We start from the raw sequence: 15,963 nt of genomic DNA, 5'->3' as shown, positions 1-15,963 counted from the left end.
CCATGTTTGGCTTGACTCATAGTAACCCAAGCAGCTAGAAGCAGCTATGAGAACACCTGATCTAAATGTCTTACTCTCACCATGACTCCTATTCAACACCAGCTGATAGCAAGCTTTCTAGATAAAAAGCTTTTTCCTGTGACAGCTGGGGATCATCCAGGCACTCATAAAAGCAGTTATCTTCCATAAAGCAGCCTTGCCCAGCTCCTTGGAGAAGCACAGCCTTCTGTCYTCCCTCTGCTCCCCACAAAACAACCACAATTCAAGCACTAGGATCTTAATTTAACTTTCTGATGCATCCATCAGCTACTCACCCCTGACAAACCACAACTCCCTTAACGCACAAGTGTCTGGAAACACTGGCAGTACAAGGGACACCATCCTTCATAGGCAAGCTCTCGAACTCCAGCCGCCTCGGAAAGTGCTCGAGCAGATCAATTCTGCTTGCTGGYGTCTCACCTCAGCCAGCAAGCAGAGGCTCTGCTTAGAGGGAACCTTGGGTTGTGCTCTTCAATACATATGAAATAAAGTCTATACAATGTGGAATGGTTTCTTTTCTCATTGTGTGTGTGTGTTTGTGCACACATGTGTAACACCCACAAAGAGAAAGGAAGTTACATGCTAATTTTTGTGCAGGACATGCTTCAACCCAAGTCAGACTTTGGGCCCTGTGCACCCAYCTTCACTGTGGAGAAAGCAAAGCAATATTATGTCTGAGAAAAACCATCTCTCTTCTCATTCTCTATGCTGGAAAAGAGGTGTGAAGTTAGGATTTTCTTTTTAGGGCCCCCTCAGGATGCAGCTCACCTCCCAACATGTAGTTCAACCCTCCAGTTTGAAGGTTGATATTCCAAAGATTTAGAAGCAAAGCCAGTAAGCATTATGTTTAAATGACACAAAGATTCTCTTCTTACAAGTGTAAAATGCAAAGAACAGCAAGAAAGAACAAAGAACAGCAAGAAAATRACTCCTTTTACCTTTTTGCTAGTTTATGATAACTTCATAGAAAAGTTTTATGTTTAGCAGTAGTTTAGAAACTAACTCTAGTTCTTCCTTTTTTCCCCTCTATGACTCCTCCCTACTCCTTGCAGTTCGAGTGTCATGCATGCAGTGTATCAGGAGGCTTAACTGTGAAATAGAAGCCTCTGTAGGACATGTATATGGCATATTGACGGTTATGCTTCCAGAGCTATAGGGATATTAAAATTGATTTCCCACAAGCTGATGCTTTCTGCTTTCTCATTCTGTATCCCACAAATATATATTAATCTGACTCCCTAAACAGGGATAATTAGCTTCCCAAAATAGCTGTTCATAGAGAAGGTGGAACATAAAGTTGAGCTTGCCTTCACATAGTTTAACTTCAGCTGACAATGTGCAAAAAACAGTTTACATCCTGACCAGGATGAAATTTCATTGCTCTCAGTTTACAGGCAAGCCCTCAAACTTAATTAAATACTTAATACACCAAGACCTACAAATAAGATACACCATGGCCCACAAATAAGACCTACCCCTTATTTCTAGCCACCCACCATGCTTTTCATAATTGCATGTCCTGTTCCAGGCTATACTTTAGCTCATAAGGATTTCATGGCAAGGGCACTTCAGCTGTACACGCTTATAAAATGCCTCATTGCCACCTTCACACTAATAATGATGAACCATGCAGGTTTGTATGTAGGCTCTTAAGCCAGAGTTAAACCACCAACCTGATAGATTTGAGGAGGGTCCTACTAATGCAACCCTCAGGCTTTGGTTTTCCCCAGCCAAAGCCAGCACAGAGGCATCCCTGCAGAAGAGAGCTAGCACACAGGCACTAGAGCAACTCAGCCTGCCAGAAACTTGGCTTTGCCTCTTTCTGCCTTAAATACMCTGGGGAGACCGCCCATCCAACAGCCTGATTCTCCAGGTTCCACAGCTTACACTCAGGCTAGCTGAGGGCAATTTAGAGTAAAGCTCTGGCTCAGCATCCTGGAAGCCTCTCAGGGTGCTCAGGTCCAAGCAAAGACCCGAGCAGCCCTGTGGCTCTTGAGAGGGCTCAGCTGTGACTGCCCCTTGGTCTGGGACATGGCCAAGGAGAACATGGCCAAGGAGAACATGGCCAAGGGCCAGGCCGCCACAGCTCTTCACAGCTCCCCAGATTGTTTAACCACTTAAACAAAAGGTTTAGTGTAACACTGCCCTGAACCTCGGTGTAGGGGGGACCCATCACTCTGCTGCAAAACCAAGAGCAATATTTGTTTTTTCTGTGACTGTTCTTTTTCACGGTGTGTGGTCTGCTACATCTTTTGCCTTGTTGGCCCATTTCTTATTCTATACTGATGTTAGAAAAATGAAAATAAGTGACTATAACACCATTGACTCCAGTAGGGTTAGGGTTTTGTAAAACAGACATAACAAAATGGCAGGTTAGAGCCTTTCTCTTCTTYCCTGATGAGTTTTCTGTTCCTACATATATTCATTCTCTCTTTCTGTCCATACATTGGAGCTTTCTTCAAAGCTGTATTTTCTTCCATATATACTTCTCATATGTAYTCTTCCTGCAGATTTTACCTGCCTCCTCTAATGTGCTTGCAATCTTTTCATCTTTAGATTCTTCCAGATCTATGAGTGTGTTTGACGTTTACTGTTTGCTATGATTTCTGGCTATTACAAGTCTGTTCATATCAGCCAATAATAAAAACAATATATGATCTATATATGGTCTGCCCCAGACCACCCTTGCGGTTGACATGGCCTTTCAATTTTAAATATATTTTTAATGTATTTGGTAATTTACTCATTGCCTTGCCAAAATGAAGTCTACTGAAATAAAGTGTAATTTGACTGGGCCACAATGCCAAGTACAAATAATTTATCTTTAAGCTGGAACATCTGTAAAGATCATTTCACTTCATGTACAACACATTTTATTAGTTTCTCTCCAAAGATCTTGTGGTGCTTTAGGTGCTTTACAGGTATTTAGTCACACAGCTTCTGTCATTTGCTTTTAAACGTTGATGCAGTGAACAAGGAGGAAACCTGCAGCAGAGCAGTGAGTTGAAATGTTATGAGGTACCAACGTACTAGAATGTGATCCAAGTTCCTTAGCTGCCTCCAGCCTTTCCTAATGGCATTTCTGGAGTTTCTTTAGCCATCTCAAACAGCAGGATGTTAATGCTTGCGGAGGGGACGGTGTTACAATAGGCCTGTACTTAGGTGAGGGTGTATTAAATAATTAGGTGAGGGTGTATTAAAGTGGTGTGTGACGCTTTGCTGATTACAGTCGTTTATTTCTCAGACACAGCGTCTGTCTACAAACCAGTGCCAACCTCTATGTTTCATATAATTATCAGGATTCCAAGCGAAGCCTCTAAAAAAGAAAAGAAATCGTGCAAAATCAGAAATAGTTCTGATCTCATGAGAAAAGTCCATTTGGATCAACAAAACCAGTACTGAGTTTAAGTATTAATGTAAAGAATACACACAAATTTTTGGCCTACGATTGTTTCTTAAAATATGTATAAGAAAACAAACCACAGGCTCTTTAGCTGCCTTCATAATAAGGTTCTCATCTCAGGTTATCTGCTGCCTTTTGTACAAGAGTGCATTTTCTATGAATCAGCTATGCTAATCTACATTGCAAATACTCTCCCCATAAAAAATGACAAGTAAATAAAAATAGGGAGATAAACGAGCTTTTCTTCATATTTGATATAATCTTTCTCTCCCCAGCCTTTTCTGATGCAATTCTATAAAATTGATACTGTCCTAAAAGGATGCCATGGAATCTCCTGATTTTCTTGGGGCTGTAATCCACCTTTCAGGTGGGTTTTGTTAGGCTGCTCTTGTGAAAAGGTTTTGTAGTGTAAAGTGACCGACCTTAATCTTTTTACATTGGGAGTTGAATTTTTTCCCCTGAATCTTGTGGTTGTAAGACAGAATCCATTTATATGTAAGATATAAGAATAGCCTGGCTCAGCAAGTCATTTAGAAAGACATTTGGTCAATGTAAAGGAGTGAGGGAGGGAGGGGAAAGGGATCCCCCTCGCCATTGAACACTTTTGTCATGGTCACCTTGTGAGTGGGTCTGTATGTCGAGGTGACAAAAGAGCAAGGGAATCAATGTAGGAACTATGTAAACCCTCATATTGCAAGTACAGGCACATTTACTTCTTACAGCATTATCAAAGCCCATCTTAACAATTTGCCTGAAGATCCATTCAACGCACCACMATCTCCAATATATCAAAGACATTATTTTTTTTTTTTTTGTTGCCGTAGTCAAAGGATCAGATATAAATGGGAGAGGACAAAGAGTCATCAAAAGAAACTGAAGAATTTGTTCATTTTATTCCAATCTGGGATGCAAAGCAAGCACAGTGCTGGAGCTTGCTATGTCCTTTGCGCTTTCCTCATGGTGTGGGAATTGATCTTAGGAAGCTATTCCCTCCTACAGCAGGGTTTCTTTTGTTTATTTATTTTTCTATCTGTAAAAAAACAAATGGAATACATATAAAATATCAGCYATTGCAAATACACATGGAGCAGTTCATTGATTCTCACGATGCTAGTGGGATGTGAGCACTCATCTTCGCTTTATACTTGGGAAAGAGCCAGCRAACGGCTTGTGGAAGTTCATGTAACCAGAAGGGAGCAGGACAGAGCCTGCAGAGAGTATCGTGCCGTTTTTATTCATTTGCCCCACTTCTGCTCGCCAGGAAGGCCCCGTGGCTCAGTCGCTGATGCTGCTCTAAGCTGTCGTGTCTTGCTCCGCAGGCTCAGGCGCAGCCCTGTTAGACCAGGCTCATGCCTGGGCTTTCACCGTGCCTTGAATGGGTAAAGGACCAAGCCAGGGTGCCTTCGAGCGTGGCTGCCCTCAACCTTCTGGAGTGATATGTGGCTGCTGGGGGTAGCCAGACACTGGCAACTGAGCCATTCTCCTGGAAATGGGCAGAACAAAAAGGGTCTGGAAACCGCAGCCTGGAAACATGGGCCTGGCACCCTGTTCAGGAGAAAGCTGCTAGCACTGAAGCCTGTGTAAACTACAGGGACAGCCTGGGCAGAAGGGGCAAACCCAAGCGTCTAGGGAAGCCACACTACATGACCCATCTCTCCCCGAGCTTCCCTAGCATCAGCCTCAAAGAATTCCTGCCACTCCTCCAGTTATTTCCCTCCAAAGAGGAGAAAGGTGTAGGCTGGGCCTGAGCACAGAGCTGCTCCGCTCCTGGACTGCCCGCTTCCAGCAGGCTTCCTGAAGGAACTGTATCATTTCCCCCCTTAATTCCCATGGGAGCAGCAAACACTTGGCACCTTCTTTTCAGAATGATGTGCCSAAAGTGTTCAGTACACAGGAAATTGCAATAGCATTTTAGGTCATTTCACTGTTTCAGGATRGCCTTCAAGGCTGCTCCTTGGTAGAAGAAGAGCGTGAGGTGAATGGAGGGGAAGAAGCAGGGATGAAGAAGCTGAGGGAGCCTCCTTCTTTCTCATCATTTCCTTTATAATTGTTTTAAACTGCTTTACAGTTAAGCTGAACCGTTTATTAAGTGAACACTAACGGTGTCTGCAACCTGCTTCAGCAGCAGAGTGGGAGGAGGTGCAGGCCGAAAGCGGCGGCGCTCCCTGGCACCCTGCCCAAGGAGGAGGTCCCATATTGKCCCCAGCACCGCCCAAGAGCACAGCCCAGCTCCACAGAGCGCCGACGCCCCTTCATTAAAACATTTTTATTACCGGCAAATTATTCAGTGAAGGTTCAGATGAGGGTAAGAAGAAGAGAGRCTTGTGTACTTGGCAAGTCCATCTGGCAGCAAACTGGTAGGCCATAGGAAGTGTTTTTGTTTCAGAAGATAGAGAGGTCCATGGGGATTCAGAGACAGATTTTCCATTTTTCTTTTTTTTTTTTTAATCTTAATTTAAGTTAGGATAGCAATGAGAAAGGAAGCTACTCAGGATGTTGTGCTTTATTTTCCATTCAGTGCCGTAGAGAAGCCACATAGACTCAAAGTTAACCTCTGGCAAGTAATACCGGCACTTTTGTGACTTCCTTGCAGCCTCGTATGGGCATCGTGCCCTTATTGACTTCCTTTTACTGCCAGTCCCTCACCTTGTGGGCATTCCCAGTGAAGCTGTGAAATTAGATAGAGCATGGTAAATCGAACTGGAGAGTGTTAGGAATGCGATTTCTAAAGCTCTTGTGATTTAAAAGTATTTTTCCCTTTAACCCCCCTTCCCTCGCCATTGACTCTCTAACTCCCTCTGGAAAGCAGGGATGTGGATGAGGAGCCGCACACCAAGTCTGCAGAACTTGTTTGTGTGTTGCTGGCTGGGGCACTTTGGAGCCGGGGAGCTCGGGGCTGCCACACGGAGACACACYGGGAACACCCATCTCCAACTATTCTGAAGGAAATTACATGCCAAAGGCTTCAGCGCCGTCTCTTCAGCGGGTGGAGGAGATAATCTGGCCCATTTAACGCACAGCCCAATTTGCAGAGTTGCACGGGCCTAAGGACAGCGCCTAGGCCTTTGAGAAAAGCTTGAGAAAGCGGCAGTCAGTGACTCCGGAGCCGCTGTCACTCGCGCACTCGCCCGCCGTAACGCGGAGTGGCAAGGGCTGCTTTCCTGGGCWGCTCTTTGCCTATAAGTAACACTCTTTATAAAGAAAACCACTTAGTCTTATGACAAAATTTCTCTGGTGTGACACGGAAAAGCATTGACATCATTCTTTAAGGCTGCAGAATTTATGGCACAGTTAATTATTAATTTGGCTGGCATTTGTAAAGTAGAAGGGAGTTCTTGTGCTTTTAGGCCATGCTCTCAGTGTGTAAATCTCTTGTATGGCTGCCATAATAATATTCCTGCAGCTATGTTGTCACCTATTGTAATTTTTCTGCTAATAAGAAAATTTAAACTAACCAGGACTCCTAAATTTGGAGACTAGTTGTTTATTTCAAATATGCTCTAGAGAAATAATAATGCAGTTCTGCTCTGAATTTAATTTAAACAGGAACAGGCAAAACAAATCTCTGCGGAGGGCATTTGACAATAATAAAATATTTCTCCCAGCGGGTGAGCTGGTAGCAATTGTATTGTTGCCATCAAAGCTCACGTTTCAGCAGGTCATTACCATCATAACAAGCCCTTGGACCAACTGGCATGGACATGCAACATTGAGCTCCTGATGGGCACATTATTTCAGACCTTTAACTTCATGGAGAACAAGACAAATACTCCTGGGAACGGAGGATTATATTTTGAAATTCCTTTCTTTTCTGTTCTGCTTAATAGTAAGATCCTGTGTGTAATCAATCTCGTGCTTGCTTTCTTGCATTAACAGAGATTGTGCGAAACTGGGCTCGGGCATCTGAATGCCAAGAAAGAGCAGCCTTTAATCTTGACAAAAGAGAAACGGTAAGTGTGTCCAGGATGTAACAGTGCAAACACTTTTGAACTCTTGTGCACAAAAATGTTAAAAAAAAAAGGCACCTGTACTTTTTTTTTTTTTTTATGTTTACTCTTTTTTTTTTCCTTCTATAGCAACCATGAGGAGGAAGTTTATGGAATGGTAGAGGAGAGGCAATCCAGACACAAAATCAGCATCTTATCAGACAGAGAAAACACACGGTAGGTGATGTAGCCCCAGCAGCCGGGCTGTATAACGAAGTCTATACTAATTAGCAGAGTGCCGTGCGAAATCAGAGACCTGCATTACACCAGAGAGACAAAACACAAAGTGAAGGAGAAGTGCAAGTGTAAAAGCTGGTCAGGAAAATAAACAAAGGCATTAAAAAATAGAGTAGGAATTCAGAGTGGATGAAATTCTTGAGTCAGAACAGGTAATGTTAACAAGAAAAAAAAACAAAACAAAACAAAAAAAAGATTCCTGCAATTTTGTCTATAGGCAAAAAATCCCAGGTATTTTTCAGACTTTTTCAGTAGGATATTATATGTATTAGTGATGCTGCAGAGCGACACTTAAAGAAGCTATACAGCTATACACCATGGGCTTGTGCCATTATGGACAGCATTGCCATGTCTATGTTATCTTCTGGAATCCACTGTCTTGTTTTTATTTTTTTAGTATCTCTTTAACCTCTATTAGTATTTGAGTAGTGTTGATATCGGATATTAAGCAGCATACGTAATTCCATGTGTAATAGCGCTGATCGATGCATGATTTTTGTGGTAGTAGATGCATGATTTGTAGCACTATTATTTTATTATTTTTTTTTTTTTTACAAAAGCATCAGCTGTGGGGACCATAACACATAACACAGCACTTCTTTACTGGCGTTTGCCAGACCCCTTCATACTACGYATTGCAAAAAAAGCCCAAATCCGAGCAGGTTAAGGCCATTCCTTGGATGCGAAGCTCCAGAGAAAAGCCGGCGCCCGTGAGAAATCCCGTGCCGTTTCGCAGGTGCCGCGCGCAGCAGCAGCTTCCCCCGTTTGCATCAGCGCTGACGGCAGCGCCCGGCCTGCGCGCGCCCCGGTGCCAGCCTGGGCCGCCAGCAGGAGCAGGAGCGGGAGGAGCAGGATCGGGGCGCTCGGCGGCAGCGCRTAGGCACCTGTGGCAGCACCGCTGTGCTGGGTGCTTACCGGGCAGCTCCTTGTTGTACTTTGGGGGTAGGCTGGGAAATGGGACCGGGCACCCGAGGACACGTGGCCGAGGGAAGCTGCAACAGGAGCCTCGGGCAGCTCGCCAGCCGCCGCCGCGCAGCGCAGCCGCGTCCTGCAGCCTGCGTCTCGAGCACGGCGCTCCAACAGGATGTGCTGCTTGAGCCGCTAAAGCCACCGCCCCAAGCCCTTCTCTTCTTCTTTTTTTTTTTTTTTCCTTCTCTTTAAAGATTTAGTAGCTATTTTCATAGTTTAAGAGAGATTTGTGCTCCTAGCCATATTCCCCACAGATGCCCATTGAAACATTTCTGCCTACCTAAACGTTTCCATGAGATTCCTAAGCCCTTTCTGGCTTTCCTGTAGGGAGACTGTGTGCTCTAAGAAAAACAAAAGGACACACACACTAACACACACACACATAAAAAATTCCTGCGGTGCTGCATCCCACGGAGTGGCCACACTAAATATTCCCTGTGCAGTCTTCCTGTACTGTCCTGTGCTACACAATCTTAAAAGCAGCAGAGAAATGCTAATTGCCATTTTTTAATTGTACGTGAAAACATTTCAGTGTCGAGCTCTCGGGCTCCTGCGTGTGGAGGCTAAGAGCCCCCTTGTTTGCACTTGCTTTCTTGGTGCTTTTCCCCTTTGCGGGCAATAGTTTCTATCAAAGAGCGAGGGCAGAGTAAGAGCGGAGGGCAGCAAGAGCGCTGAGGCGCCCGCGTCGCTCGGGCTGAGCTGTTCTGCTCGGCCGGCCCGTCCTAGGCGCCAGGCAGCAGACCAGGTGAGCGGCGTGTTGGCAGCCACAGCGCCCAAATCCCCCGGAGACAGGGGCCGGGCAGGAGGGGCGGACACCGGCAGTGCCAAGGGGAGGCCGGGCCGCGGCGCCGAGCGCCGTCGCGGCACCCGCAGGCCGCCCGCTCGGCACAGGCCGCTCGATGCCTTTGGGTGCCGACAGGCTGCTACCGCTGCCCCYGCTGCTGCTCGCGGCTCTCCACCTGCGCTCCCCAAGCGCATCAAACACCACAGGTGTCCTTCGGCCCTCGCCCTGACCACACAGGAGGCCTCTCCGGCAGCGCGGGGTGGGCGCGAGGCTCAGCTGCCCACGGGCACAGCGAACGGGCCCTTCTGCACGGCGTAACGGCATCGTGGAGTAGGGGGAAAGTTCTCTTTCATGACATTGACGGAGAGGCAATGATTTTGAGTAATGCAGGCTGATGTGGAGATGCTTTAAGATTAAATAAGTGCTATATAAAGGCCTGTCAGACTGCATTCTAATGTGCTATGAGACATTTTGCATATTTAAGAGTATGCAAAATGTCTTGCACCACACTGGAATTCATTCTGACAAGGCTTTATATAGCATTTATTTACACTCACATTCTACTTGAAGGGAATAGGGAAAATGCTTGCTCCTCTCTGCATGGAAGTAACAAAAGGTGTCTCCTCCTCAGAAAACCAAAACAAAAGCAAAACAACCCCGCAACACAAAAAAATAAAATAAAAGCGATCAAAAGTGGAAGCTTGTTTAATATTGCTCTACCATCATCCTGAAAGGCATAATAATTTGAGTTACACATCTGAACTGATTGGAGTTACAGAATCATATCTCCTTTTTGCATTTAACAATATATACAATATAAAATAAATACATTTACACAAATGGACATTGGTTGGAGCACACGGTATGATACACATCACAAAAATATACAGTTGATTGCTATACAGATGTGAAGCCCATCTACAGCTATAGACATGTTTGTTTCTTTTTTTCTTTTTTTTTCTTTTTTTTTTTAACTACTGGCTATTATGCAACTCCTGGATTATTATAAGCAGTTTAATTTTTTTTTGTCCTTTTGCGATCTTTGCACGATAAGACTGCCATAAAATGTTTTCCTAGGCAGGTAAACAGAGACGCTTAAATAATTAAAATACAATCACCAACACCCATTTTCTCTTCTATAAGAAAAATAGCAGTTTTAATTTTTTATATCTTTTTTATGTTATCATTTAAATGCAAAATAGTGGAATAAATACAACAATCTGATCTGATTGAAACAAATGTGTAACTTCTGGAAGTTACACAATCATATTGCTTTAAATAACAAAAAAAAAAAAATTAAAAAATGAAGCAAAAATAGAAATTAAATTGTTATGGCTAAAACTTACACCCTTTGAAATTTCCCAACACTTCACATTAAGTAAGTGGTCTTGAAAGAACTCTTCTCCAGCAAGGTTTAAGATGAACAACATTATAAAGCCCGTGCAGTGCTTTTAGCTATATTTCAGGTAATGTTTTTACAGTCTTGAGATACTTGTTCTTTTGCAGCTCCAAAAAAATTACTGAAAAGGAAAACTAAAATTGATTTGCACCGTGTGCCTTTAACACATCTCCATTTTTTTGTGTTTTTGTATATTTTTTAAGTTGATTGGCTTTTGACCCTGAAGCCCAAGTTCTTTAATGTGATACAGCAAAAACAATATTTATATTATATATTTATATATATATAYTGTGTACTTGAACAGTAGCAACTTAAACCCTGCACAAACTTTCTGGAAAATAAACTTTTTTTTTTGCACTCTTACATATATAAATAATCTTATAGAATCAGCACCTTTTTCCCAGGAGTTGTGGTTTTTTTTTTTTTTTTTGTCATTTTTAAAAAGGGATGTGCCAATTTCTGAACTCCTATCACAGCTATAAATTTCAAGTTATTGACCATCTGAATGAATTGCTAATGATGATTTATCTAGAATCACACTACAGTCACTTCTCTACTGAGAAAACACAATCTACAATATAATCCCATATAGCTAATGATAGATACACAGTTTTTCTCTAGCACAAGGCTGATGGAGCATCAGCCCCTYGTATTTTGTTTAAAGCACACAAAGTAGCAATAGTTTTGGAAACTTGTCCGCACCAAAAAGTTTTGCAACAACACAGAGCAAGTTAATAACAACATCTGAGAGATGATTGAATAAAAGCCATATTTACAGCGTTTAAAAATTAGACTTATCTATAATCTTGAAATATTCAAAGTTTTATTTCTAAGCTATACATTGGTATTCTATAATAAACCGTTACAGAAATTATCCCTTGTTTTGAAAATATTATGATTTCAATGTGTATCTGTTCATAACGAGTATTTGTTTGGAGTTTCAATCTCTTAATTATTACTAGGAAGAACCTTATTACTGGTAAGGAATAGAATATACTACTGTAATCTCCTGAGGAATTGTACATCCAATATTGTCTCTAATTCTACCCTGTGTCTATAAGCACACACCACAAGAATCCAAACACCACAAGAAGAACAAGACAACAGTCTTTGAATGCAACATAAAAATTCAGAAAAGCACAGCAAACATGAAACACTGAAAAGCTGAACTACATTTCTTTTGTTTGTTAGGATTACAATTTTAATTACATCTGTGTACATAGAATAAGGATGTTCACATAGTACAGGGAGCAGCTACTAACACTGGTACATTGGTATAGCGTTTGATGGAGGTTACTGTTTATTGGTTATTTAGCGACTGTAGTTTTCTGGGGGCATCTAATTGGGTTATACATTAGATTACACCTCGTAACAGTCTTGAAACTGACTGACTTTCATGCTGTGACAATACTGGTTGAAAAGCACATACACTGGTTTAGCTACTTGTTAAGATTGCAATTCACAAAATAAAATCTAAATTAATAAATAATGTATAGAAGTGTTAATTCTTCAATTTGGTCGGATGTCTACTGCTCTGAATTCCTAATTTTGCAAATATTGGCATTTGCCTTATTGCCTCTGAACTACTCTTGGTTCATGGGGTTTTGTGTGTGTGTGTGTGTGTGTGTGTGTGTGCGTGTGAGGTGGTAATTTTGCAAACAGGCAGTATCTCATTCGGTTACAACTGAAGCAGTTAGAAATCATGTAGCAACTACACCTTTGTACAGTCGCTGTCTCCTACACCTTTATAGATTGGTTATTTGACATGGAGTATTTCTATGTTAGACTACTCAGATATACTGTAGGTGTAATCTAATCCTTTGAGTCAGTGAACATTTAGTTATAAACTGGAGCTCATGTTAAGAAACTGGATGTTTTGGACCAGACTGGCACACAACATAAATTGCATCCGTGATAATATGCACCTTCCCTTCAACTATTGCTTTAGTAAGATAAATTCCCACATTAATAAATGGCTGAAAACTGGTAAAGCTGGTACAAAAAAATCTCCATTAGTAAGAAGAAACAAAACGTTTAAAAAAATCTTCCTTCAGGATTCATTTGTCCTTCATTATTGTTCATCATTGTTCAAGCCAGCACAAAAATGCAGTATTTTTTTTTTCTCTTTAGTATTGCATGAATGAATAAAGCTTAAACTATTCCCTGAAAAAGTTACATTGTAGCTAACCTAAGAAATATCTGGAAGACTTGAAAAAACAATTAAGGAATCAAATGGCTGTAACTGATCTAGATGGAAAATGCAATGATAAGAAGCAGCCGATGCATCGTCGCTTAGTCGTCTAATTAGAGACTGCTCCTATGAAATCTAATACTGCATTCAGTCAGTTCATCGTGTTGTACTGTACTGCTAGGTACGATGGTTCTCTCTTTGATTCCTTTGTCATTGGGGACATTATGGTTCACAATAAGTTCACTGGCATCCATATTATGGATTTCCATCCTTTGGCAGGCCTGGCTTCCATCTCTCTTCAATTAGAGACCTCTTTTTAAAAGTTCAGCAGCAAAGGAAAAGAGAAAAGGAAAAAGGAAAGGAAAGAACAGAAAGGAAAAGAGAGAAAAGGAAAAAGAAAAGAAAAACTGCATCAGAAAGACACAGAAGAAAAAGTTGAAAGCTGCTTCACAGTCTTGCTGCTAAATATCAGTGCAGTCACTTTTTTCTTAATTAAACACTAAGTTTCTTTGCCATTATTATCCTGTTTATTTTCCCTTTTATTTTTTTTTTAAGCGTGCATGATGGGAAAGCCCATGATGCTTTAGTCAGACCTTGGCCTCCAGCATTTCCAAAAAAAGTTTGTGCATGGGGACTTTGCCTTCCAGTTTGATGTTGTAGAAATGCTGCACRGCCTTGGTGGAGGTTTGCCTCAGCAGCGGCAGCGTCATCAGCATCTTGCCAGCGCGACGTGGGTCCTCCATGTGCTGCCCGGCCTCGTAATCCTGCAGAGCCTCGTGCAAGACGTCCTGAAGCTTCTGCACCGCCTCAACGTCCTCTATGTGCATTGAGTCTGCAAAAGAAAGGAGCGACAGGACGGTTGAGCACCACGGGTTGTACCTCTGCAGGTGAGAAGTTGTGGTGGTGCAAGTACTGAGGGACAAGCCTAGACACGAGAGCACGCGAGGAACTAAATGACACTGCTACCTGCCCTGGAACGACTGAAGCAACAGAAGTGTGATGTAAAAAGATGCAAGTGAAGAACCCTGAAGAGCAGGAATATGAGGAAGGAAGGAAGGAAGGAAGGAAGATGTCCCTGAGAACTGCAGCTACTGGGCCAGGCTGAGGTGGCTTCATGCGAGCACCCTAACTCTGTGACTTCCCCATAACTGCCACTGTCACAGGGAAGAGGTATGTGGCCCAAAGCTTCCAGGTAAGGAGAACAGTCCTAAGTGAAACAGGCCACCAAGCCCTTCTCATGGGCTACCACATCTGCATGGCTCACAGACCCCAGAGGCCAGGGATCCTGTTCCCTAGAGTTTCCTAGAGTTCCCTAGAGTGCTCCCTAGAGCAACGTATCAAAATACACTTATGGTGGACTCTCCTGCCATGCTGAGGCCTGGTTTGCCCTTAGCTGATGCACATGCCCTCCGTAACCACAGCCAGGAGTGAAAGCCCTAGGGATGGGTGACGCCGTATGCGCTAAACTCAGGGTGAGACCGTGACAGCAAATCCATGGCATTACTAGACCATATCTTTAAATATTTCACTTAATTCTACTCTTGCTTTGCATCTATTTTTTTTTTTTTTTTGCTTGCTTGTTTTGGAATAAAGCTGCTCTTCTCTGACAGAATAATGAGCAAAGAAGCCACTTTTATCGCTGCTTCCCACTCCTGTGCTCAGCAGCATCCCGCACTGAACCGCTACGTTGACAGCACCTCACGTTTTACTCCTCTGGTGGCAGCAAAATGACAGATGTCACATTTTACACCCCCTGCCTCAAGTATCTAAACTACACGAGTTCTTAACAATTTCTATATAACTATTTCCTCAGATAATTGGGGCAGGCTCTCTTTTCCAAGTATAAACACACAAAAACTAACCAGTAAGTAACAGGTTAACCCAACTGCTCCAGCTTCTATTCTCCAAACAAATGTGCAAATTGAAAAGAAAGAAAAAAAAAGAAGTTACAGCTCTTGCTCTAAAACAGACACTTAATTATATACAAGTTTGGATCATTTAACACGTTTTATTGATTCTGATGACAGTTTATCTGTTAATTACACATAATGGAGTCCTGTGGGAATTTTGCACGTTTAATAATTCTGCGCCTTAGCGCTGCTGGCGCTGCAGTTGTGTGCACGCGGCTGCGGAGGCGGGAGCTGGAAGCAGCGGATCCCCAAGCACAGCCTGCGGGGAGGAAGAAGCCCACAGCTTGGAAAGGAGGCACGGAGGGAAACGCCACCTGTAGCAGCATCTCCCCCCGATCACTGTCAGCCTGTCCCCCAAATTCAGATACRTTTTATTTGTCAAAACCTGCTTGGACGCAGCCCTGTGCCATGTGCTCTAGGTGACCCTGTGAACGCAGGTGGTTAGACTGGATGATCCCTGAAGGACCCTTCCAACCTTAAGGACTCCATGACTCTATGATTCTTCTAGATTTTTGTCTAGTAGTGACWTTTCTACTAATTCGGTATCACTAAGAAAACCCCTGGATTTGGGTCTTTTGAACTTTGGAATTTATCCTCCAGACCGAAGGGAATCGGGACAGACACGGTGAGACGCACATAAATGTAGCTCATGTCCTCAGCACAGGGCCCAGTCACCGAGCTTCATTTAGATGCAAAAACCAAACCAAGTGTCATAACGACGCTCCGCTTCTGTACCACATCCGTGGATATCCATGGGTACGTTACAGACCAGACACGCTGCGCTACTTGGAACAGCCTTCCATAACATGGGCACGGTTGGGCAGGAACGGGCGGCCTCTCCCTCCTCTCCTCGCTCCTTCCCCAGAGTCAGAGCCATCCGGAGGGGCCTTTGGAGGCCAGGCAGGAGCTCCACAAGTCATGGCCTGGCACTTGGGAAGCACAAACCCTTCCCACAGCGACACTGAGGGCTCTGCCCACCAAGAGCGCTCCGTGCAGCCACGTTCTGGAAGCTTCCCCCTAGGGAACGGCCTTCGGAAGAGCTGCC

The 15,963-nt window shown here is 43.3% G+C and overlaps 1 protein-coding gene across 1 annotated transcript in view; it reads right to left on the bottom strand.

The window, feature by feature from the left end:
* Positions 1–10,305: 10,305 nt before the first annotated feature.
* ESRRG (estrogen related receptor gamma) overlaps positions 10,306–15,963 on the bottom strand; it is a 121,461-nt gene continuing 115,803 nt past the window's right edge. Inside the window, exon 7 of the mRNA XM_026048377.1 lies at positions 10,306–13,840. Coding sequence (XP_025904162.1) covers positions 13,596–13,840 — 245 coding nt within the window. The 3' untranslated portion in view covers positions 10,306–13,595. The remainder of the gene's footprint in view (positions 13,841–15,963) is intronic.

This window comes from Nothoprocta perdicaria, unplaced genomic scaffold (genome assembly GCF_003342845.1).
Source record: "Nothoprocta perdicaria isolate Ctin4 unplaced genomic scaffold, notPer1 scaffold_54, whole genome shotgun sequence".
Classification (NCBI taxonomy): Eukaryota; Metazoa; Chordata; class Aves; order Tinamiformes; family Tinamidae; genus Nothoprocta; species Nothoprocta perdicaria.
The sequence above is the reverse complement of the archived record's forward strand: the minus strand, read 5'-3'. Positions and strand labels throughout refer to the sequence as shown.